The sequence below is a fragment of the Carettochelys insculpta genome, chromosome 1 (genome assembly GCF_033958435.1).
Source record: "Carettochelys insculpta isolate YL-2023 chromosome 1, ASM3395843v1, whole genome shotgun sequence".
In the NCBI taxonomy this organism is placed as follows: Eukaryota; Metazoa; Chordata; order Testudines; family Carettochelyidae; genus Carettochelys; species Carettochelys insculpta.
This window is the reverse complement of record NC_134137.1, coordinates 255735975-255761420: the sequence shown is the minus strand read 5'-3', so window position 1 is coordinate 255761420 and position 25446 is coordinate 255735975. Positions and strand designations below refer to the sequence as shown.

Sequence of the window (25446 nt, the reverse complement as noted above, 5' to 3'; positions counted from 1 at the left end):
CTTTTATGTTCTTCTCAAATGTCCTCTCTTTCATTAGAAATTAGGAATTTATCTTTGTGCAGTGCAAGTGACTGTTATGGATAACAGCTGAGCTTACTCAGTTTAGATAGTGGTGCCTGAGTCCTGGTTTGAAACCATAACAAAAGGTGTGTAATAATATAAGCAACATAAAGATCCTGTATTTTCAGTATTTACAAGTTAAACATTTTATTGTGAAACCTGGATTGTGAGGCTGCTAGCTAGATATTCAATCACATGTGCACAGTTGAGCTTGGAACAAAAACATTAATGTCTAAGATATATGCCATTTTAAATGAAAAGCTGTTTTGAAAAGAACCCCAATGAATATATGGGAAAAGGATCTAGGCAAATAAATTGGTCTTGGTGATATGGGAAATCAGTATAAATCCTCAGTGTAGCTCATAAAGGAATTCTTTAATAAATGTATAGATATTTGACTCCTGTTGAGATCCATCGTATTTTCTTATTAAGAAGATACTAGGTTGAAATGATTACTGGAGGGGAAACATGTTTGCATGTTCTTTTTAGGAATTAGGGCTTGTCAACATGAAGACATCAGGAAAGTTAATTCAATTTAACTAAAGGTATGAATTTTCACTGGATAAGTTAAACCACATTAAGCCCCTGTGGGAATACGGCCATTCAGAATTCAAATTTAGCTTGAAAAAGTGAATTAAATCCTATTAATGGAATATAATTTTGAATAAATGTTCACTCAAATTTAATACAGTTTAAATTAATCATTTGAAATTAACACAATTAATTTAGATGAGTTTTCCTGGTTCCTATGTTTGAGACCTTACATTTTTCAGTGAGGAAATTATTGAGATTTATTTGATGACAAAATGCTAGCCCTCAGCACCCCCTCACCTGCTTTACTATATGTTCCATTAAAGAATCAGCATTTTAAACAGTGATAAATTAATATTTTTTAAAAATTTTCAGGAGCTACACCTTGTATTTCACATTATTGGGAATACTTGACTTCTCCTTCTGTGGGACTTGTGCTGTAGTAAAATGCAGACTGCCCACATAATTGGAAAGGTTTCATCCCAACTATGCATGCAAGCTAAGAGCCAGAAAGAGAATAAGTATTTAGAACTTTGGTCACCTCTGCTTAATGTATTCAGAGGAGAAATAATTCAGAATTTTACCTGCTTTCTTTGAATATTTACCTGATCCTTCATACTCTGTTATGTAGTATATTATACTTCTTCAAAATGAATAGAAAGTTAACAATCAGCTTCTTATGCTCTTTGGTTAGGTCTTCTGAACATACTTAAATACAGTTAAATGTACCCCAGGTACATAACCATACAAACCATAACTTGGAAAAACTAGACTGTCTCTGTGAAACTTGTGCACATCTCTAGATATTCTCTCCTTTTCTCATCAAGTGAGGTATATTTATGCTCTCTGAAGAGGACTCTATTGGTGCAAATCCATGGATGTGCCCACTCTCATGTTTAAAGAGAGCTGCTCAATTTGAGACATCTCCCTGTACAGCATTGACTTTTCAAATTTTAGAGATCACACAGGATTTTACCATGGCTGTCAGAATACTGGGTGTGCATCAACCACAATGATACTGTAAGATGAAAATCTGGGTAGATCAAGATGACGTGCATGCCTAATGTCAACATGTTTGTGCCCATTAAATTGGAAAACTTTTAAGAACAGATAGTTGCCTCATACCTCTCTAGGGCTATGTCTAGATTGCTGAGAACTGTTGGCAAAAGATAACACGTTGTGCCGTGCACTTGAGCATCTTTTGCTGACAGTTCTGTCAGGAGACCCTGTTCCAACGTTTGGCCCATCCACAGGGGGCCAAATGTCAGGAAAAAAACCTCTCTTGAGAAATCCCTCCTGCCTCGTGGAATGAGGTGCACAGGGATGTCTAAAGAATGCTCCCAACTGGCAGAGCTCTACTGACACTGCAGTCTGGATGCATGCTCTGCCGACAGAAGCTTCGTTTACAGAATTCTGCAGTCTAGATATAGCGTAGGAGAGTAAGAGGTTGAGTTGAGTCATACACTGTTCACCAGTTGCGCAAATTAAAGGTGCTGATGGGCTATTATTTTATGATCCTGCTGTTTCAAAATATTTTGTAAATTTTGTTTCTGAATTTGTTCAACATCCTAATTTGGGCTCAGTTCTCTTTTCTGCATTTCCTGTCCCTATTTGTAATTCTACATGTTGTATTATTGCAAAATGAAGTTTTTGCACGTAATACACAATACATTCAAACCCAGTGTATATTCTCACTACTCTTACAGCTAAATACATGAAAGTATGGCTTTGTGTGGAATAAGTCTCTGTGGCTGGGTCTACACTAGCCCAAAACTTCAAAATGGCCATTTCAAAGTTTACCAATGAAGCGCTGAAATACATATTCAGCGCCTCATTAGAATGCCAGCAGCCACAGCACTTCGAAATTGACGCGGCTCGCTGCTGCGCAGCTCGTCCAGACGGCGCTCCTTTTCGAAAGGACCCTGGCAACTTCAAAATCCCCTTATTCCTATCTGCTGTTAGGTTTAGGGTTAGGGCATGGCCATTTTGAAGTTTTTGGCTAGTGTAGACATGGCCATACTGACTAAGGTCTGGTCTACACAAGGGCAGAAAGTCAATCCCAGTTACGCAGTTGTAACTATTCCATTAGCATAGCTAAAATCGACGTATCAAGATCAACTTCCTGCCCCTGTGTAAATCAGGACTCTCTGGTTTTGCGCCGATGTTCCTTATGCCGTGCGATAGTGCATACCAGGTCAATGGCTGACCTGGAGAGATCAATTTTGCCATGGCAAAACAAAACTCCAGAATATTGACCACAGCGTGGTTGATGGCCCGTAAGTGTAGATTCACCTAAAATAAAAATACAAGAATATAAACCCTTGGGCTTCAGGAAATGAACCCTTCAGTAGTTGCCTTGGATTAGGAAAAAAACTTCCTCCTGGACATACTGCTTAATGTTCATTTTTCATGCTTTTTTCCTAGCTGAGATTCAGCAGATATAGCCTGTTGTCGAAGATATGATACTGGATTTAGATGGACGACTTCTTCAACAGCATTGCATAATGGTCATTACACTTTTCTCACTGAATGCAATGACAGTTTTGCAATACTATTGTGACTACACACACCGTGAATTATTTGCCCCAGCACTGTGTGTAGCCTGCACTAACAGCCAGTAATAAACAGCACTTCAGGAGCATTTAAATGCTGTTCATTTCTCTGTGTTCATAAAATGTGATTTCACTGTATATTTCAAGATTATCAACAATAGGCTATGTCAGTACTTGGATAAGAAGTCTTCAAAGAAAACTCACAGATCCGTGGGACTTGATGGTGGTAGTGCAGTAAATAGATGGTCTTCCTCTTGAATCAGTGACTGGCAGGATGTTGGAAAGAATTGTCATTGGATGTGACATAAAAACATCATGGAAACTTGGTCACTAAATATCCCTACACTGCCAAGAGGTAGTGTAAGCGATCTCAATTTCTCCTATAATTCTAATTGAATATAATGGTATTCTTCGTGTCTTGCCCTAACCCATCTAGTAGATTTGCTGGTCACTATTAAAAAAGCTGCTACATTGACAGTAATGGGCAAAGTAATTCAAACAGTTGGAGATTTTTTATGTTAAATGATTGTAAAATATAATTTTACAATATTCTCTGTTGTGTGGAGGGGAAGTGCTTCTTTACAAGTTTCTTCCTGTTGTGTACTGGTGGTCAGACTGGAAATATTTTGGTGGCTGTTAAGACTGTAAAGAAGTGCACTCACAAAGTGTCCTTTGTGGCTTAGCCAAACCGGTCTTTTGTCATTTACCATCCCCTGCCATTAGCTGCACAGGCTGTATGATGGTCTCTCTTCTTGAAACCCGGCCCTTTGGTCATTTTAAAGTTTCTTCCCTTATGTTCTGTTAGTGTGCTACATAACGCTGGTCTTCGGTATGACATCTGCAACTCCTCTTGGCTCCTCTTCCGTTGTACTCTATTATTGCCAGGGCCCTGGGGTTTTAAGCTACAAAACGAAAACAAAAGCAACTTTTGGCCCCTTCTCCAGGCTTGAACTTTTAAATCATTTTGGCTTTTCCTCATGTTCTCTGATTTTCTACAGAATTCTGATGCTCAGGGACTACCTTCATGGACTCTTGTCCTTTGTTTGAATCCTCACATTTCTGCCTGAGGCTTGGCTTTCCTCCGGTCCATTAGCAGAGTCCCTTTCACCCATTAGCTTATACCATTGAGCCCAGAACGTAAAATCTTTCCTGAAACTCCTGTGCTCTAGTGCTACTGAGAGAGAGACTCTAATTTTCTTCTCCTTTCTTCTACAGCCCTTTTCTACTCTTAGCTTCCTTGCTTTACTGAAAGCACATAATTCCTCCCCCAACTGGACTGATCTTATAATTGGGTCTGGCCCACCTTTCAAGTGCGACCAACTGATAATGGGCCCACATTAACCATTTAATTCCCTGTGCAAGATAAACAAAAACTTAGTGCTATTTGAATCAAAGCATTATACAGGTAATTATTTACTCGCATTAAAACTATATGTCAAGTTCTGTACCTATCTCATTAAAAGTGCATTCAGATTATTTTTAAATACTTAGATAATATTTTAAGAATTAGGAGTAGGTGTGTAGGATAGGTCATCAGTCTACTTGATGTTAGGCTATAATTGTTAAGATTGGGCTTCTGAGAACACAGATGAGCTTTTAAAAAGCCACTATGTTTTTAAAATAATTAGTCTCTCCCATCCAAGGAAATTGCATAATATCGTACAGTACTCTGAAAAGATAAAATTAGGTCCTGAAAAACTGTACAATGTCCCTGTTCCATATAAATCAGTGTTAAGATTTTAACCATATTTGGGCAGGGGGGTATGGGTCAGATTTATATTGACCATGTTTATGAGCCCACTCTTAAAGTATTTCCATTCCTAAATTCTTTCCTTAGTTAAGATAGAAGCCTTAGTTCTGAAAGGAGAATTTTTGAAAAATATATCTACATTATTAGAGGTTTAAATGTATTTTTGTTAAAGTTTATTTTAACCTTAATGAGATAAAGTGCTGTGGCTTTTTCATATTCTGATACTCATTTTCATTAAATGTTCATTGCAAAGAAAGTTACTCTGTGGTTTTAATACACTATACATATTTCTAAATTCTCACCAGATGCACTTGCATGAGATATGTGGAAATAATGTCTTGAAATGAAACACTCAAGTCTTTTAAAGATTTATTGTATGTTTGGAATGCTTGTGTGCTTAATGCTCCCCAGTCCTTGCATTTATAAACCTCCTTTAAAGTGGGCTTGTGTTTCTACAGTCTTTCTTGCACAATTGATGTAAAATGTTCCAATTAAATAGCATACATGTGCGGAAAAAATGTGTATGTTAAGACTGAATGAATATGTTTGTATTTTCATATATGACCTAAGATAGGGTATAAAAAGTTTGGCCCAAATGAGTATCAATATATATTTGCCCCTTTTAAAATATATTGCTAACAGATGGAAAAAGTGAAAAGTTAGTATGTTGAGCATTCGCTGCTCTTAGATCAGAGTCTGAAGATCCCTTGTACTGCTGAGTAGGATGGCGGTCATAAGCTTGGTAAGAAGTGAGCTTGCATACCTCAGCATGAGAAGTAGAATTGTATCCATTTACATTTATTGTGGCAGTATGTTGTACAGTATCTAAAAAGAGCTGATAAAGTGATTTTAAGAAACAAACAAGCAACATGCTAAAAAAGTGTGAATATCAGAGCATCTTGCACACCCTGTGTACATGAAGAGCCAGTCTGTTCTTAGTTACTCTGGAGTAAATTTATAATTACACTTGTACTCACTGAAATTTTTATATACCACAATTAACGTAAAAGCAGAATTAAGACCCTATGTTTAGAATGCACACTTGAAAATATATATAGTAATATATAATCTATGTGACTGTGTGTATTTGTATAATCAGCCTGTAATTTTATCTGCTACATAGTCCAGATTCGACTGAATTTTTATATTGTAACTACAGCACTCAGCATTTTTCTGAAGAATTGTGTATGTCTAATCATTTTTAACATAATTCCGCAGTTTGTTTTAATAAGCAAGATTTAATAGTTCGAGTAAAGAACTATGATAAACCTTTTTCCTTTTGACAAATCTTATTTGATAAGTACATTAAGTAGCTCAGATTTAAATATTGTGTGTTGATTCAGGCTGTATAGTCATACCTTATATCTTAGGCATTCAAGTGGAATCTGCTTCTGTTGTGTTAAAATTGTAACTTTGTGATAAACATAATTTTCATGGTTCTGGTGAAATTATTTTATGGCAGTATTATTCTTCCTTATAGTTGACTCAAGAAGAATGTAGGGGCGCACTATACAAGTATAGATCTGAAGAATTGGATATAGATGTAAGTTTTTTGTTTTGTTTTGTTTTTTTGGCTTTCCTCAAAGTAATGTTCATCTTTGGCTTACAGTGTTGATAGGCTGAGGTACAAGTTTCTACTCTGATCATAAAATTTAGAAGCAGAAATTACTTCATATCGTGGGACACTGACAGCAATTGCTCTCATTAAAATGTGGGGATGGGAGGAGGGTTGCATGATGGCTCCCAATGTTTATGCTTCTAGCTTTCTGAAGTTATCACATTTTGGCATGAAATTTTCCAGTGTTCATAGTCAAAGGGGAATTGCATCTGAAAGTTGGGTGAATTATTTCTGGACAATTGAACAGATATGGTTTTGAATTTACTGGGGTTTGGGGAAAAACTAGTATTGTAAGTGAAATGGGGGAGGGGGGTAACATCTGTTTAAAACCTCCCATTAATAAAGAGACTTTCATAAATATTGTAGGTCTCTTGAATCATAAAGTCTACACTTACATGGGCTGTCTGTAGGCCTTTTCTAAAGTACTTGTTCCACATGCAGTTTTTAAACTGGTAACTTTGTGAACACAAAATCAATTAGTTTAAAGCTAACATGTGCCTGTTGTTCTTTTTCATGACAGACATCCATGTCAAATTTCAGTTTTAAAGCTTTAGCCACTATAAAGGGATTACAGGAAAAGTGGCTTGTCAGTGTACTGGAAGCTTATACAGGTTGAAACTTTCCAGTCTGGCATCCTTGGGACCTGACAAATGACAAACAAGAAACATTTCAAACCATGGGAGTTTAGTATTATCTAGCAGCATTATCAACACTTCCACTGCTTGCTGGGTGCTTAGAAGAAATTGAGTGGTAAATTACAGCTAAATAACAGGACAGAACACTGAGAGCCAGGCTGTAAACAAACTTTATGGAATCATGGGAAACTTGGCCACACACGTAAGTGGATATCCGGCTAGTGAAGATCATGCTGGACCACAGATTTTGCTGGATCAAGGAGTGCCAGACTAGAGAGGTTCACCCTGTATTGATGGGTTCCTCAAATGGATGCTGGCCCTTAAAATACAATTTAAAATAGAACATGTTTAGAGGAAGCCATTGCCTTCCCAGAACATATCAGCTCCTTAATTCAAATTTCTGTATGTTTTTGCAATTTGGTAATATTTAGTACTGTGTAAAGTAAAAGTCTTTGTGCTGCCTGCCATCTTTAAGCTGATGTCACTGCAAAACAAATAGTCTGTCACCAGAGTGCTCACACATAACACATGCGCTTAACGGAAGGAAGGAGTGTGAAAACAGACTCACACACGGCTCCCACAAGAGTGTTCTTGGCTTTGAGTAATTACTCAGAACAAGCTCCTGTATATAAGGTAGAAAATAATGGATCTATTTAATATGTAACCCAACCAAGACCTGCAGGTTGATCAAAATAGTGTGGTCAGTGGTGGTGAAGGCAATTGTGAAATCCAGAAGATTTAGCTGTTGAATACTTTGTTTGACCCATGCTGTTGGAAATGACAGCATTACTCTAATTTATAGCACCTTTTTCAGAGTTTCTTTGGCTGATTTGAAAATTCAGTATTTGGGTTTAAAGCATTTGAAGTTAAATATATAGTAGTAATAAAACTACATACTCTAATGGAATAGTTTGGTACTGTATTAATTTAGATGATATGCAGAATAATAAATGAGACTAATTACAACCATCTTCTCTGAAACTAGACAAAACTTAGCCGATTATGTGAACAAGATAAAGTGGTACAAGCACTGGAAGAGAAACTTCAACAGCTACACAAGGAGAAAGTAGGAAAATTGTTTATTACCTCAAATGGATGTTGTTTTACATGATTATCATCACAACACCAATAACTAAAGTAAAAAAGAAAATTAACCCAATGATGCAGAATATTAAAACAAAATCTTTTTATTGTAATAGTACACGCTTGAGCAAGCTTTGCTATCAGCCAGTCAAGAAATAGAAATGAATGCAGATAATCCAGCTGCCATACAGAACGTCGTCTTACAGCGAGATGACTTACAGAATGGACTGCTTAGCACATGTCGAGAAGTGTCTCGAGCCACTGCAGTAAGTAGTAGATTTTTTTTGCTAGTAAAACTCAGTGAAGTGTGTTAAGGGATTTCTCTTCATGTTGGTATTTTTAATTCGGTTGTCTATGGGTTCTTTCTTTATTACATTCCAGTAAACCTTAAATTCCCTTTCATTTACCCCAAGCTTTTATTGAAACAGAAGAGGGAAAAATGTTCTGTTTATTTCAGTCAATGCATGGAATCATTTGCCTTAAAAGGGATAAACGCATAAACATTTTTAATTGGTCTGGCAACTTATTTTCTGTGTGAAGTGTTGATTATAGGTCAGGTTATCTAATGCCAACACACCATGTCTTACTGAGAATTCTGATAACTTAAATTGCTGCAACTATATGATTTTTCTCTAAAAATGTATTGGCTCATTTAAAAATATGTTAATATACAGTAGAAGCAACCACAGAGAAGTGGTATTCTTGTTAAGTTTACTATGTTTTTTGAATAGATGTCATTCTGTATTCCATTTAGGCATGTACGTCCTACCTTGGTCTGGCTCTGAGTATAGGTCAGCATTGAAGGCAGAGCCATTCATTTTTTCCATAGTGCCCAGTACTGCTCCCATTCTAATTCTTGGCACTGCTTCCAGAACCAACACTGGGGAAAAAGTAAAAACAGCACCACAGGCATCCTGGCCTCTGCCGTGGTAGGTTCCTTAACAGTGGCCATTCTGAGCACGCTGGACCAGCCCATGAGACGAGGGCCCAGTGCTCAGGACAGCATCAGTTCTTTTGTCCTGCCGGCCACCTTCAGCCACATTGGTTGCTCCCGACACCCAAAAAGAGCCCAGGTTTGTTCCAGCCACATCCCCCTGTGGCACCAGTGACTCATCCACCCAGTAGTGACACCAGGAAACCTGAGCATGTCCTCCCTTTTTGCCTTAGATGTTAAGATGCAGCCGCACCTCCTATGGTGGGTAGCCCACAGCTTCGGTGTACTCGCAGAGAGGTGGTAGAAGGTGCAGTCAGTATCTTAGATCTTGAGGGTCCATCCAGGGTGGCATTACAATTAATTGAGAATATCCATTATACCATCAAGGCGCTGTGGCAGACCACAGCTTCCCTCCCACCAGTGGCAAAAGGGGTAAAGCGGCACTACGTTGTCCCCTAGCAGGGGTAAGAACACTTGTTTGTTCATCCTCCACTAGGATCAGTCATCAATGCAGTTAATCAAAAGGACTGTCTAAGTGTCCAGGGAGACTGAAACGCTCTCCCACAGGCGTCTGTGCATTACCGTTCCTGATGTCTGATTTATGTCCATTTATTCTTTTACGGAGAGACTGTCCAGTTTGGCCAATGGAAATCGCAGTGGGGCACTGCTGGCACATGATGGCGTATATTATATTAGTAGATGTGCAGGTAAAGGAGCCCCTGATGGTATAGTTGGTGTTAGGTCCTGTGGTGATGTCACTGGTGTGACACCAACTATACCATCAGGGGCTCCTTTACCTGCACATCTACTAATATAATATACGCCATCATGTGCCAGCAGTGCCCCACTGCGATTTCCATTGGCCAAACTGGACAGTCTCTCCGTAAAAGAATAAATGGACATAAATCAGACATCAGGAACGGTAATGCACAGACGCCTGTGGGAGAGCGTTTCAGTCTCCCTGGACACTTAGACAGTCCTTTTGATTAACTGCATTGATGACTGATCCTAGTGGAGGATGAACAAACAAGTGTTCTTACCCCTGCTAGGGGACAACGTAGTGCCGCTTTACCCCTTTTGCCACTGGTGGGAGGGAAGCTGTGGTCTGCCACAGCGCCTTGATGGTATAATGGATATTCTCAATTAATTGTAATGCCACCCTGGATGGACCCTCAAGATCTAAGATACTGACTGCACCTTCTACCACCTCTCTGTGAGTACACCGAAGCTGTGGGCTACCCACCATAGGAGGTGCGGCTGCATCTTAACATCTAAGGCAAAAAGGGAGGACATGCTCAGGTGATGAAGCGGGTCTTTGCCCATGGAAGATTATGCTTCAAAATAGCATCTGATGAAGCGGGTCTTTACCCACGAAAGCTTATGCTCCAAAATATCTATTAGTCAAAAAGGGTGCCACAAGACTTCTTGTTGTTCTTGAAGCTTCAGCTATGTCTCCTCAGGAAGTGCAAGCTCATTCTGCAGGAGCTCAAGCAGCATCAGTGGTGTTCTTCAGTAAAGTCCCAGTATTGGGCATTTGCAGGGCTGCTACATGGTCATCTATGCATATGTTTATGAAACACTGTATCATTACCACATCTTGCAGGGCAGATGCAAGTTTTGGTAGGGCGGTCCTGCAGTTCTTGTTTAAATAGACTCCAGTCTCTTGGCAGGTGTGAGGTACTGCTTGTGAATCACAGAGTGGAATGCTTTGCTGCATCTACTTGAACAAGTTAATTACTATAACTGATTTTTCCAATATGTGATGCAGAAAATATATAACACAACCCCGCCTTCATCTTCTCTGTTAGTGTTATCTCAGGGTGTTTGGTATGCAAGGACTGAGGGGCGTCAGGGCTACACTGCCTCACGTAGCCAGCAGAAGGGCTACAGCCAGAAGGCAGGAGTACCATCTCCAATAGGTACTGCTAGGAAAAATTCTCTAGCTCTGTTGCACTGAGAATGCACACACCTGTGTGGAATATAACTCTCCATCACATACTAAAGAACCACAGTTAATATAAAAGTAACCCTTTCTGTTAGTTGCTGCTGTGGACAATGTAAGTGCATATTGGAATGCATTCATTTATTCTTCAGAGCTTTGGCAATTTAGGAAGGGACGCCAAGTACCTTTACTGATGTAATGGTAAGTTGACTCCCTTATTTCCTTCACTGGTACAAGCTATTTCAAAGGACAGCTTTGTTCAAGTACTTTATTTTTGCTGGTGAAAAATTGGTTGGCTAGTATTGGACTAAATCTGTGTCCTAATTTGTGCGTTGAACATCCCTACTTCAGTAATATCTGTGTAATTATATTGTCAGTGGATTGATTTAAGTAAAACTTTACTTCGAAAGTGAAATACACAAAATGGCACCTACAGAATCCTAAAGGTTGTGTTTAAAAAAAATCTGCACCATTTGGCATAGCCCAGCAGAATTTTTGTAAGAATCACCACTTGTCTCCTTGCCACAGAAGCGGGGTGGGAGTGTAAAGGGGCTTTTCACCTCTTAAGTACCTCCAAACAGCTGGGTATGGTACCCCAGTCCTTTTCTCGCCTCTGGTGCCCATTAGAAGCTGTCGGCAGACCTTGGCTTGGTCGTCCATGGCTTGGCACTCCAGTTGAGTTACAAAGCTGAAATGAACCTTTCCAGGGTCAAAGAAATAAGCAAACTATCCTCTACCCCTGCCTTTAAGATCATCAGTCCTAGCTCTGGATCCTTTAAATTTCAGCTTGTTCAGACTCAGCTATAGTACTAACTTCCAAACCTGGGACTCTACAACAGCAGCCACATCCTGCTTATTCCTGTCTGTTGCTGCTGTTTCCCTGGCTCTTCTCTTATTGGACCCCTTTGCTCTCCAGCGCTATCTCAGTGCTAGCATCCCTCAGGTTTTTCCTCTGTCTTCAGCCTGTGTATAAGTTCAGACCGTCATAAACTCTGACCACTTTTTGGGCTTCTTTGAATCATAGAGGAGCCCCTGTCTTTATTCCTCTGAAACAAACATGCTAAGTTCCTGCATCATCTTTTTATCTGAGCCTGTTGGGCTGTAATTGCTTCCACAAGGTCATCCTATTTCATCCTGAAAGACCTCCCTTCTCTGCTTCTGGAGCAGGATGTAGTAGGACTGCAAGGCTGCATACACCCTATTGGAGGGAGCCTTACGTATAAAACTGCATGTTAGCTCCCAACCAGTTTTAATGTCTGTCTATTGCATTTTAAAATATTTGTTTCTCCATCACAGATGACTATTAAAGCAGGCTGGAATGTAGCAGTGTCTCAAATCACGTTTTAGCAAGACAGGTGCCTCATCAGTCGGCTCAGAAATTTTGATAAATGGCCCTGCATACAGTGGAAAAAATGGAAGAATTCTGCATTCTGTAAATGTTGTGTTCCCTTCATCTTCACCTGTTTTCAAGGTGGAATTTTTTCCCCTCTTGATATGGTCGGAGGCTAACTAGACATTATGTCATGGCTAGGGAATAAGGTGGTCCCCATGGAAAACCTTTATTAATTTTTTCTGCTTCCAGAAGGCAGGCTGCAGAACTAATTTGTTACAGTCATCTTGACTCTAAATTTAAATGTTTTCTTCGTCCTGGGTCATTTGGACCTTAGTGTTTCAGTGGGCTTCTTTACTCAGGAAAGAGACTTTTTTTTTTTTTTTTGGAGACATAGCATTCAGTACTCTTGTCTAGGGAAGGTTTATCATGTGTAATATGTCAGCTGGATGTCATTAATCCTAATGTGGCCCTGCCCGAACTTCACCATGACACAGCTGATACAAAACTAAATACAACAGTCCACTTATGCACATTGCTTATTTGCTGTTTAAACACACAGTCCCTGCGGAATCCAGGTCAATGAAGAAGGATTGGCGGCTGCTGCTGCTATCTGCTTTCTCACAGTAACTTGGGAAAGATTGCCAGTCCCATCCAGTTTTCAGGACTTTGTCACACAGAGCAAGTTGTTCATTTTCCAGGTCTGGAACTGCACTGAAAACAGGAAGGGACATCAGAAGCAGTATGGCTTTTCCATTCGTTGGCATAACAGCACTTGAGGACAGCACTACTGCTACTTCTCTCCAGTGTTCCCTATAAGCTAGTGCTTGGGCAGCCACCCAGAAGAAATTCAGATGCCACCTACCTGATTAGCAGAGTGCACACAGGCAACACCATGTGCTTCTACTGGCACACACCTGCACAAGTCATAGCACACACAATTAATTCTGCACATGGCTGGAAAAAAATTAAATGGAACATTGCTTCTCTCCCTTGCTGCTCTTGACTCTCATAGGTGACTTCTCAGGTCACAGTGTTTCTGTTGCTAATGTGCTCTGTGACAATAGCACTGCCTCAGACTTACTGCAAGGAGTAAGTTACAGCTTTGTTGTATCCTTGAACAGTCCCATCATTTTCCCTTCCCAATTCTTCCCCAACCCCCACACAGTCAACCAATTAACTAGGGTGTCAGTGCTCATGCATCTGACAAAGTGGATCTTTGCCCATGAAAGCTTATGCTCCAAAATATTTGTTAGTCTCTAAGGTGCCACAGGACTTCTTGTTGTTACCAAATATAATGATATGGGTGTTTGCCTGGGGAAGCAGACATGTTATGTTAGTTTCCCTAGACCAGGCGTGACCCATTCATGCTTAGACCACTTCTGTAGGTGGAAAACACCATTCCTGCAGTTGTAACCTGTCCCTGCCCAGTACTCCCAGCCTTATTCCCAAACACAAGTTCACAGGACAGACTCTTGAAAGGGTTGAAGTGCAAATCTGTGATCATCAGTAAATAGAAGTCTTGGTCTGGCCCATGAAAACAAACACAAAAGGGAGATATCTTAGCTGTAATTCACTCCTGCACAGGGCTAGTCAGTATTTTAGATTAAACATCAAAAGGATAGGTGGAAGGGTGGCAGACCTGCAGAAAGGAAAGTTAATTCTTATTCTCTTTGATGGGACAAGACCAAAAAGCACAATCGTGTCATTCTCCAACTTGTCTCCATTCCAGCACTGTAAGATAGACAAACCAAAAAATCTGAAAGGAAGAAAAGAATCTTGGTCACTTAAAGGTCAGAACTGCAGAATGGGCATTACCTGGCCAACCTGGTGACCCAACTGACACCCTGTTAAAGGATAAGCTAGGTTTGAATTACTCTGCCTTAGATGGCAGCAGCAGCCTCTTCAAACAATGGCCCCAGCGAAGGGTGAGTTTTTACCTTAATTCCCATGGATAAACATAATCCACTGTAAGACATAATTTTGAGACACATCAGCCTTTCACCCTTTCTTGTGACCTTGCTCCTAAATAGCTATCCTAACTTAGACAGGTGTCTGTTGATCTGCACCCTGCCTCCCCCCAAAGATAAGATGATGAAGGTAATGGTGGAAGGTTAAGATCTTCGTGGCAACCTCATGCACAGCAAATTGGCCTTCAGATGCACTGAACTTGGCAACATGGTTGTCATTTGCATTCTATGCAGTAACCTGATAGCATCTGGAAAACTCAGAGGAATGAATTGGTATTTTTGTAATACCCTGAGATAAACACCCTACTTAGGTCCTGTTAAAGAATAATAAAAATTAATCAATGTATTCTGTGAGGAAAATGTACAAATTTTAGCATGCTGGTGTGGGTGATGATTGAGTTTTGTCTGCCTCCATTGTCTCCAGTAGTGCCTGGAGTGTGAGACAATAAAGACTACAATACAGAGTGTCCAAGAAGGAAATTCTCAGGTGCAGGCAGATTTTTCCCCTTTGTTACCTTGTCGCCCACAGAAGAAAATTCATGAAAATGAACACCTTTTTTTTTAAACAAAGACTGAAAGGCATTTTTTAATTTGTTCTTGAGAGGTACTGCTGAACTTGTATGCTGCTGGGCTGACAAAAAAAAAATAGGTGTAAGTTTTTTAAACTGTTAACATCTCTTTTTAACTTGCCGATACCCCTAAAGTGAGATCTTAATACTGCTTTCCTTCTTAATTAAGGAACTGGAAAGAGCATGGAGGGAGTATGACAAATTAGAATATGATGTAACAGTTACAAGGAACCACATGCAGGAGCAGCTGGACAGACTTGGAGAAGTTCAGGTATAGAAGAACTGTAATTTGATTTTTAAATCTGTTTGAAATACAAGGTTAAATTAGGCAACCTCTTTTATTTTGTCCATGTTTTATTCTTCCTGAATAAAACATGGTGATCTGGTGATCAGAAGAAGGACTTTCAAAAACTTGGGAGGGGGGGTCCTTTCAGTCGGTCCTGTCTCCACGGGCAGCACGCGATTCGAAAAGCTGCCCTTTCGAATTGCCGCAGCTGCCATTATGTTAATGCGGCACTGCATATTCATTGCAGCGCCTCATTAGCATCTTTCAAACCCACTCATTAACATGACCCTTTCGAAAGGAAGGGGCACATGTAGACCCAGCCGCAATGTCTACAATTTGTCGACAGAAGTTACTGTCAACAGGGTAATCTCGAGGGAACTTCTGTCAACAGGTTGCATCTACACATAACTTTCTCTGTCGACAGAATTGCCAGACTGCACTGCCCTCTGGTGCCAGAAAGCAGAATGGCAGCTCTGCAAAGAGGGCTGCCAGGCAACCAGAAGTCCTCTCTGTGCACAGTCGTGTCTACACTGCACGTTTGTTGATAGTACTATGTCCAGAGATTGTTATGCCTCAAATTTTTGAGGGATACTACTGTTGAGGAAAATGCAGAATTCTGTCAAGACTTTGTCAACAGAATGCTTTAAGTGTGTAGGCACTCTCCTGAGTTATGTCGACAGAATGCCACTTTTGTCAACATACCTCTCTAGTGTAGACCCAGCCATTATGTTTATTTTTGCTTTGGAAGTATGAGGAATATCATATCTAGTCTTTCTTTTTCTTAATGTGCCCTTGAAGGAACCACAGAAATGGATTTTTTTCACAGCTTAATTGGCGGAGCTAATGTGTTTACATTTTAATACAGAAATTCTTCTTTCTAAGAGACTATCAGGTAGCTGAGTTAATTCAGTGCAGGACAAAACCAAGTAAAATAAATTGGAGGTACCTCAGTGATTATGACACATCTTAGATTTCTAATGCAACAAGTAGATGGGTGTAAGAGATGGTAGAGTGCAGGGTACTTTGTGCAGAGAAGCAACGTAAGCATGCTTCTGATTGGGTTTCCAAATGCAACCATGGGATTGCAGGTGAGTGTCAGGAACATGGAAACATGTACATATGAGACCCATTGACTCAACTGTGTGTAGTTATGGGGTATATTGGCCCACAGTTTATTCACCAGTGTAAAGTATTCCATTCTGAGAGTCTGGACAGACACAAATTCAGCTCCACTGACTGTCATTCATGCTGCTTTTATGTTAATCAGATCCACATACCAGTCAGTACTGATAGTGTTCCCCTTTAGCCAGTGACAGACATGCAAACAGCACAGTATGTGAAGAATTGCCCCACAGACCGGCACTGTAGTAATGTGTTCAGTCAATTCTCCCATTCTTCTTCTTCTTTTTGGGTTCTGAGATGTTTTGTCCTTCGGTGTTACTTGTGATGTGCTAAACTATCAAATTGCTTCATTTTCATTTTGCAACATGAGATTTGCAAAACTACTGAATCAAGCAGCAGGAATGTGAGAGTGGTCAGCTGCTGTGGTGGTGAGTGTTCCAGTGACAACTTTGAAGAGGTTACACTAACCTCCAGATAGTGTGAACATTGTATTTCAGGAGAGGGGAGGAGGGAGGTGTCAGTTATCAGATTGCTTCCTACATCCTGGCTTCTCACAGTAAGAAAAGAGTATTATGCACATGCTACTGTCTATAGACAGTAAAATTGTTTGTTCTTCCAATATGTTATGTGCTGTCCCATTTCTCTTGTCGTTTACTGACAGACTGAGTCAGCAGGTATACAGCGTGCTCAAATTCAGAAGGAACTTTGGAGAATTCAGGATGTCATGGAAGGTTTGAGTAAACATAAACAGCAAAGAAGTTCTACAGAGGCAGGTAAATGGCGTGTTTTGTTTAACCACATTGTACTTCTAGGGAATTTTTTTTAAATTGAAAACTATTTGACATCATAGTTGCCAGAAACAACTGTAACTGAAATTATTTAGCAGTTGAGATTACTGTGTGTTTTAGCAATTGGTCAATACAGGTATTGGCTTTTGTATTAGTTCCTAATATTTATTATAAATAGTTTCATGTTTTTTTATACAGGTAGCATTGGATCAAAGTCTTTTTCAGCTGTTAAGTATAAAAATGAGGTATGATTTTAGTGTTTTTACATTTTAGCATCAGTGAATTTCTGAATTAAAAATTATTGGCTTCTGGAAATTATTTCTGAACTCTTTTAGTGGTATCTGAAATGTGTGCTCGGTAAATGTAAATTAGCAGATACATTACTGAATTTTGAAACAAAGTCCCAGATAGTAATTCTAAAATTTGCATTTCTTCAATTACTTCATTTTCTTACCAGTTCATGATTCTGTGTTCCCATTCCTCACCCTTTTCTGTTCCCAGGCCCCTACTCCAAAAATATAAATCCTGATTCCTCTTCCCCCTTCCCCCCTCACATTTCATGGAGAGGAAAATTATATTGTTTTATATGTCTCTTCATATATGCAGCCTGGTTCTCAGATGTGCCAAGCACCCCAACAGGTTAAGTCAGTGGGTGCATCAAATTCTCTATCCATCTGGAAATCAGGCCCATAATGTCTAGAAATCTTAGCTTTAAAGGGACAACGTCAGCTTTGTGTTACATCCAAAATTTAACCTTGGTTTATCAAAGTTAAAGAAAATCCAATATGCAAAAAGATCTTTGTAAAAAAAAAAATTGAATTTTAGTTACAGGGGGTGGGGTTATTAAATCAGCATGCTTAGACATAGCAGAAGCATGAGATGCAGAAAATGCAACTTATAGAAATGAAAGCATAACTATCTGAGTAACATACAGAAAGTAAACGGTGTAAATGGTGAAAATGAGGTTTAAAGAGAAGTATTTCAGTCTCAATGAATCTACGTGGTGGTACTAACTCCATGTTGTTTATTTAATATATCTTTTTACTATGACAGTGTCCCTTTAATTGCGAAACACAAAGCTTATATAGTAATATACTTTTAAAAAGTTATAAATAATTGCAACAGGTGTACACATCTAAATAAGGTGACTATTCTACAATCTTTAGGAAGAGGAAGTAGTCCCACCTCGTCCTCCACTTCCTCGGTCCTATGACTTTACAGAGCATCCTCCCATAATCCCCTCTCTGCCCAGTGATAGCAGCTCCTTGCTCTGTTATAGCAGGGGCCCAGTACATCTGCAGGAAGAAAAGAAGATTCACCAAATTCAAGGATATCAGAGAAATGGATCTTACTGTGTAAGTGGCTAAAACTGCCACAATGTACATCAACCATTTTCCTCCATCCTCTGCAGTCACTCTTTTTTTATTTTGACATCTGGCTACTTTGGTGTCATGTAATTCCTTTTTGCCTAATTAATTTTATTTCTAGCTGCATCATTTGCATTTGACATTTTTGTCAGCTATACCATGCTTTCAATGTGTTCTCAGACTCAAACATCAAAACAAGATACTCAAGGTGATTTAATATATTTCAAAATCAGTTTTTCTGAATTCTTGTTGCATTACAAAACCACTGACCTGGCAATTATGTAAATATTGAAGACTTTTTTAGAGTTAATTTTTGTTTCGTGGGATTAGTATTATAAAATGGTAGATTTTCTCCTTCACATCAGCCAGACTTAATCTGTGTAGCTAAGTCTCTGGCAGTTGTTTGTTTCATGTTAATTGAAAAACGAGTATCACTTCACCAACTCCTGAGCAATGGAGCATTGGGTTACAAAAATAACAAATTCAAAAGAGAGTAAAATCAGCTGCAAGATTGTTGTTTGATTCTGAAGATGGTAACACTTAAATGATGTATCAGTGTTGGTTACCTTTTTACTATTCTAATTTTCTAGGGTCCAGATTACAGACTTTATAAGAGTGAGCCAGAGTTAACAACAGTGGCAGAAGTTGATGAGTCTAATGGCGAAGAAAAGACAGAACCAGTGTCAGAGTCAGAAACTTCTACAATTAAAGGTTAGTACCAAGCATGTTGATTTCCAACCTCTTTTTCAATCTTTTGAAAGAAATAAAAATTATTGTAATTACCTTATAGAAACCAAGTTATTGATTGTGTGTTACGAAATAGTATGCCCATTACTGGAGGGAAATGAAACTGCTTCCACAATGAAAAGATTTAGTTATGCAAGAGAAGGATTTTAGTCAATCCAACCACAGAGAAGTCAACCATTACGCTCAACAACCCTGAAATTCTTATTGACACTGTGTCAAATCACATCAGTCATAGGGAGGGAGGGATAGCTCAGTGGCTTGAGCATTGGCCTGCTTAACCCAGGGTTGTGTGAGTTCAGTGCTTAAGGAGGCCACATAGGGATCTGGGGCAAATAGCTTAAACAAAAGAAAAAAATCTGTCAGGGATGGTAATAGATCCTGCTGTGTGGGAAGGGGACTGGACTCAGTGATCTCTGAAGGTTACTTCCACTTGTTTGAGATAGGAATAGCTCCTTATTTCATCCCACACACATCACTCCCCTTAAGCCGTTAACTTTTTTCTGTTGTTGTCCCTATGAAGCTTTGTTAATCGAAATTGTGAAAGTATGTTGTCAGAACATCCAAACAAGCAACATCACAGAATTTTCAAACTCTCTCAGGGCAAGCAAATAATGTGTTGCTTTTTAAGTCTTGTGACTGCCGAGTTGCTTTTTGCATTGTGATACAACAGAATTAATGTTATTGCCCTTGGAATATATGTGCAGTAAAATTGTGAGCTGTTGTGGAATGTCTCAGTTTCTCTTCTTCATTTAACTCCCATATAAGCTATTAATTGGCAGATTCCTTCACCTTGAACACTCACTTAAGTAATCCAATACCTCTTGTTAAAGCACTAAAATAGCTTTTATTAAAAGTTGTTTGTAGAAGAGGCAGTTGTTGAAGTCCCTTTTATTTACCAATATGTGCTACACCTGCGTTAGCCAAATTGAGAGACCCATTCAAGGATGATGTCTTTAAAGTCAGATTCCCCTTCTTCTCACCGCTCTCCTCTCTCTCCCCCCAGACACTTGCAAGGTTCAGTTCCAGTTAGGTTACTGGCTTCTAGTCTGGCATGACTACTAAGTATGCACATGAGATGCTGGTGTTATGGGACATAGGTGAATGTGACCTAAAAGGATTTCATTATTTACCTATGTGGTTTTATGTTGTATAGTTTCAGAGAGATGAAAAAGCATTTAATCCCTGTCAAGTAAAAAATAATAAAGACACGACACTGCACTATAAAGTGATATTTTTCTTAATTATCTGTATGTGCTAACAACATATTGCTTATAAATTGTATTTGTATTATTTCAGTTAATCTTTCTATACCTTCATGCCCCAATTTCAACAGAGCTCAACTTAAAAATCACATTTATCTTTACATCTCTTTTACCTACTGTTGTAACAAGCCACAGCTACAAGCTTGTCTATATGTTGGGGTAATATACGCTCTGGAGGCGGACTTCTCAAAATAAACTCATTTATTTAGTCCATATAGACCTGTTGGTGAGTACCAACAGTTTCCAGTGTGCTTTAACCCAGCACTATGTTAAAGCACACTGAAAACCATAAGTGCACACCAGCAGGGTCTAACACACTATAACAGAGCAAGGAGCTGCTATCACTGGGCAGAGAGGGGATTACGGGAGGATGTTCTGTAAAGTCATAGGACCGAGGAAGTAGAAGACGAGGTGGGACTACTTCCTCTTTCTAAAGATTGTAGAATAGTCGCCTTCTGTACCTTGTGTACATCTGTTACAATTATTTATAACTTTTAAAAAGTATATTACTATAGCTATATAAGCTTTGTTTTTTGTATCATAGTGTAAAACAAAGGGCACAAGCCCTTTTTTCTTCTCGTTTGCAGATTCTCTAACACCCTAACGTGCAACATCTTTGTGTGTGTTAGAGAATAATATAGTAGTGTGCATTGCCTTGTCACACAGACAAGACTCAAGATGGCTTGAGCCACACTGTACTGCCAGAGCAGAAGAGATTGGAAGAGGACATTTCATTTCTTTCTTTTTTTTGTGCACTTCACAGCACTAGTTATTGTTTCCCTCTGTCATTTATTTTCTTTTCATTTGTCCTACATGTACCAAGAAAGAAAAAAAATCTTTAAAAAGGGAGTTTGAGATTTGTAGATCTCTAAAAATTGGAGGTCGATAATCTGCAAAGGAGAAGAAAAGAGGCTTGTGCCCTTTGTTTTACACTTTGATGACTAAAGAAGGCCAGAAGGGTTTCTTGAAATGTCTGAGTTGGGCAGATGCTCAGCATTCTTTGTGCAGTACAAGTTCAGGTCCTGTCTAGTCTCTCTCTCTCTCTCTCTTTATATTTTTTTTAACGAATAATAATTTTAAAAAACTCTTCTGTGACTAATCATTATTTTGGAGAAAGGAAGCCTTAGTTAAACATGAGTCTTCCCCCTCCAGTTAAATGGTAGTTATCCACTGCGATCTACAAGAGCTCTTCCAACCAAACCAAAGAAAACTGCACATGACATTCCAGATATTTGCAAGGGGAAAAAAATTATGAAAGCCCAAACAACTCTTTTTGGCTTTCTTTATGTATCATGAAGAAGCAAAACAGGAACAAGCCTAGTTCTTTTTGTTGCTTGCTTGTTTTTTTTTTTAAATCCTTTGGTCACATTTGACAAACAGGTTAAATACTGACTAGATTTCAGTTTGACTGGGTTTATTCACTTTGGAAAAAACCTGCAGCTCTTCTAGTTAGATATAATGACTTCTATGGGAAATACAAGATTGGTAGCTTCTCAGTTAGTGACTTTACATCCTGACCTGTTATCTGTGGGAAATAATATAATATTGTATATGCCATTTTGCATAACATTTAAGATATTTTTATTACTTTTCAGGTTCACATTTTCCTGTTGGAGTTGTGCCTCCCAGAACCAAATCACCAACTCCAGAATCTTCAACAATAGCCTCTTATGTCACTTTACGGAAAAACAAGAAGATAGATCTAAGAATGGTATATACAATTTCCAAGCATTTGGATTTACATCAGTGTGTTTGTTTTCCAAGTTTTATTTCTGGCCCTTTAGTTACTTCAAAAGCTTTCTTTCCTTTGCTTTAAATAAAATATTCCACTGGCTTAAAAAAACATAATAAGATGTATTACCTTAGTACGCTCAGTTCATAAGTAAAGAATTATAGTATTTTAAAATGTATTTGTGCTAGAACCCCTGTCAACTTCTTTACATTTGAATTAGTAAAGTGCTAAATGTTGGACGCTAAAGCTACTGAACAAATGAGGGTTTAAAATCAGGCTCTTTGATTTTTCTCATACTTGCCAATATATTTTGCTGAACTAGGTATTGAATCTAGTGCCAGTGGCTCATACCCAGCATTGAATTAAAGGACATAACATCCTGCCTTTTAGGCTTGGTATTTCAAAATGCCTTTCTTCTTGTTGGGCAAAAGGACAGCAAATTATCAACCACTGTTGGTAAAATTGATTTTTTTCCCAATCCCAAAATGGGAGTTCAGACATCTGAAACACTTGAGGGTACAGTGCAGAATACTGCACTTCCTGCGATTATCAGATGAAAAATCAGACAGTGTGGGATGAAGGAAAAAAAGGAGAATGACTTAAGGCAGGAAGAAGGGATAGATGGGGGGTGGGGTAGAAGACAGAATTGAAAACATAAAGCATTTTAGGAGGCAGAGGCAAGAGAATAAAAATGTGAATTCAGAGAAGAGATTATTACCACTTTTGAAATGACCTTACCCAGACTTTCTGTGATCTTTCGTGGCATACGCATGTATGTTTGGGAGATCAGTGCACATGACAATGTTACCGTCTTCAACCTTGTCAGTATGGGAAAAAATATTTCTACTAATTGCACTTTAACTGTAATCATAGAACCAGATGAACCATATTCAGAACCATTCAGAAAACAGCTTAAAACCTTTAAATGCAGTTTCAGAAATGGTGCTGAACACTGTCTTGCAGTTAAGTTGTCTAGTTGTATTCATTTATAGAATTTAAGGCAACCACGACTAAAGAGCAGGCTGCAGGAGCGGCCATCCTTCATCTCAGTTGGCTGCCTAATTGACAGTGGTGGGCAACCTGCAGCATGTGGCCCACTGGGGTTCCACCTGCAGCCTTCGCATTCCCTGTTGTGCATCCTCTTCCCCGATGCACCTCTCGTACATTGGGGCACTGGCACCCACACTTCTTAATCTTCCTATTCCCTCCCAGCACTTTCAGAGCACCATGTATCTGTTCAGTTGCTTTCTGTCCCTGTCCCCTTCTGCTCCACTTTGTTTCTATGCGCCCTGTGCTTGAAATCGGAGATTTGTGGTGGCTGTATACCATTGGCTCTCACATGCATCATCGCCATCTCATGCTGCTCCAGACAGTTACTCAGTGCTGTGTGATAGTGTTCTTCAGTTCCTATTCAGTCTCCTTTGGCTTGAGCTAGAGCAGTTAACAGTGGCCACGTTTAGCTTTAGAGAAGATAGTTTATATTATACTTAGTTTATTATTGTTACCTTTTATACTTTATTTTAAAGACCTCCCTTATTCACCTCAGTAGGAAGATAAGTTTAGGCTCCCCTAGTGTTACTGTTCCCTTCATATTTGGTACAGAACCTCTCTGGAATTCAAGTGCTGCCTGACTTCCAGACTTGTCAGTCCCTGTCTCTTATGGACATGCATAGTACATGTCCTGTCTTGGTAAGACACACATTCATCAAATGTTTTTACACTGCTGTATTCTCACAACCAGAACAAGAAAAGCTAGGAATCTTCTACCATATGACTGAAAAATCTCTGAGAATGCTCTCAGACACCAAGTTGAGGACCACTCCAGATCAGCAGCCACTATGAAAGACCCTTTGCCCCCAAAAGGCTACTGAAAGCTTCCATGCACTGAGAATTGGTTAAAAAGAAGTCTGCTTTGATGGCATGCTGGACCCCAGAGACACCAGGACCTTCCAGTACCACAGGTTTTCAAGAGAGCGAAAGGCCCTAAGTGGGCAAGCTTGAACGGTGCGTCACAGGACAAAGTAAAACCCGCCATCTCAGTATCCACAGAACCAAAAAGGTGCTTGGCACTGAATGGCATGATGATGGCACTTGTGGTACTTGCACAGCACAGCACAAGATCCTCAGCACCAGTGACTTATACTCTCACTGCTGTACCACCAGCACGACTGACAGCCGTACTGACTTTCACAATGCCTCACTAGTTCCTGAGGATATACAGACTTTCTGGTTTCCTCTGCCTCCAAATCTCTGCTCCTTGGTACCAATGGCACTCCAGCTTGATCAATATAAAGCTTCCTGAGCCCTCCACTTAGGTCAGCTTCCTCCCTCTAGTGATGGTGATCAGGATGAAGTGCTGATACCACACATGCTGTGCAGGTGATTAGCAGTTTAGCACAGCAGCATGAGTTCAGGAGCCTCTTCCCCTACACCTTTGTCCATCTTACAGCCATTCCTTGGACCCTTCTGCTAGTTGTGCAGAGCAAAGGAGTGGAGGGGGTAAAGAGCGGAACACCTGCCTGTGTACCCCATCTTTCCAGAGCAGGGGAGAGGGAACACATCCTGGTGCAGGAGGATTCTGCAAAATGACAAAATGACAGAGACTGGAAAAAGTTAGACCTCTTCTGCTACGAGACATATTTACCTTCCACTCTACCATTTTGTATAGCTAATTATGAGGCCCTACTGTTCAAATATCCTCACAACATTTTTTCGAAGTGTCAGAATTTATTGAGGAGCAAAAGGAAAAGTTCAATGTTAGTATTTCCAAAAGCCATCTCATTGCCAAGACAGTGCTGCAGGCCTCGCTTGACTGTGCAGAAACAGCTGCTTGTTCATCACATCATCTGTGGTCACATACCAGGCATCATGGCATGTCTCATTATTCATGGCCAAAACAGATCAGTCCCTCAATCTCATTAAGGACTGAAAGGAAGCATTAAAATCACTTATCTACACACCTTCAAATGCAAAGAAATGACTGGTATTCTACCCAGAAATTCTAATCAGTACTGCATATGCAAAAGCATGGGCAATATTACCAATGCCACAAACAAAGACAAACCAGATGCTGACAAAATCAAAACCAACCTTCAGCATCCCAATCATCCATCATGAAACAGCAATTTTGAAGGTCTGGTCAAGGGGCTCAAGACAACCACGTGCTCT

General features: G+C 39.5%; 1 protein-coding gene across 15 annotated transcripts in view; it reads left to right on the top strand.

Moving 5' to 3' along the window:
• Positions 1-25446, top strand: part of PLEKHA5 (pleckstrin homology domain containing A5) — a 313047-nt gene that overhangs the window by 268230 nt on the left and 19371 nt on the right. For 10 of the 15 annotated variants that reach the window (XM_075005049.1, XM_075005033.1, XM_075005014.1 and 7 more), the window contains 8 exons: positions 6374-6436; positions 8132-8212; positions 8346-8495; positions 15144-15245; positions 17044-17155; positions 17369-17415; positions 19128-19248; positions 22142-22257. In XM_075005049.1, the coding sequence (XP_074861150.1) occupies positions 6374-6436; positions 8132-8212; positions 8346-8495; positions 15144-15245; positions 17044-17155; positions 17369-17415; positions 19128-19248; positions 22142-22257 (792 nt within the window). Of the gene's footprint in view, positions 1-6373; positions 6437-8131; positions 8213-8345; positions 8496-15143; positions 15246-17043; positions 17156-17368; positions 17416-19127; positions 19249-22141; positions 22258-25446 lie in introns of those variants that run through there. The other 5 variants (XM_075005058.1, XM_075005004.1, XR_012646955.1 and 2 more) reach the window with 3 other exon arrangements.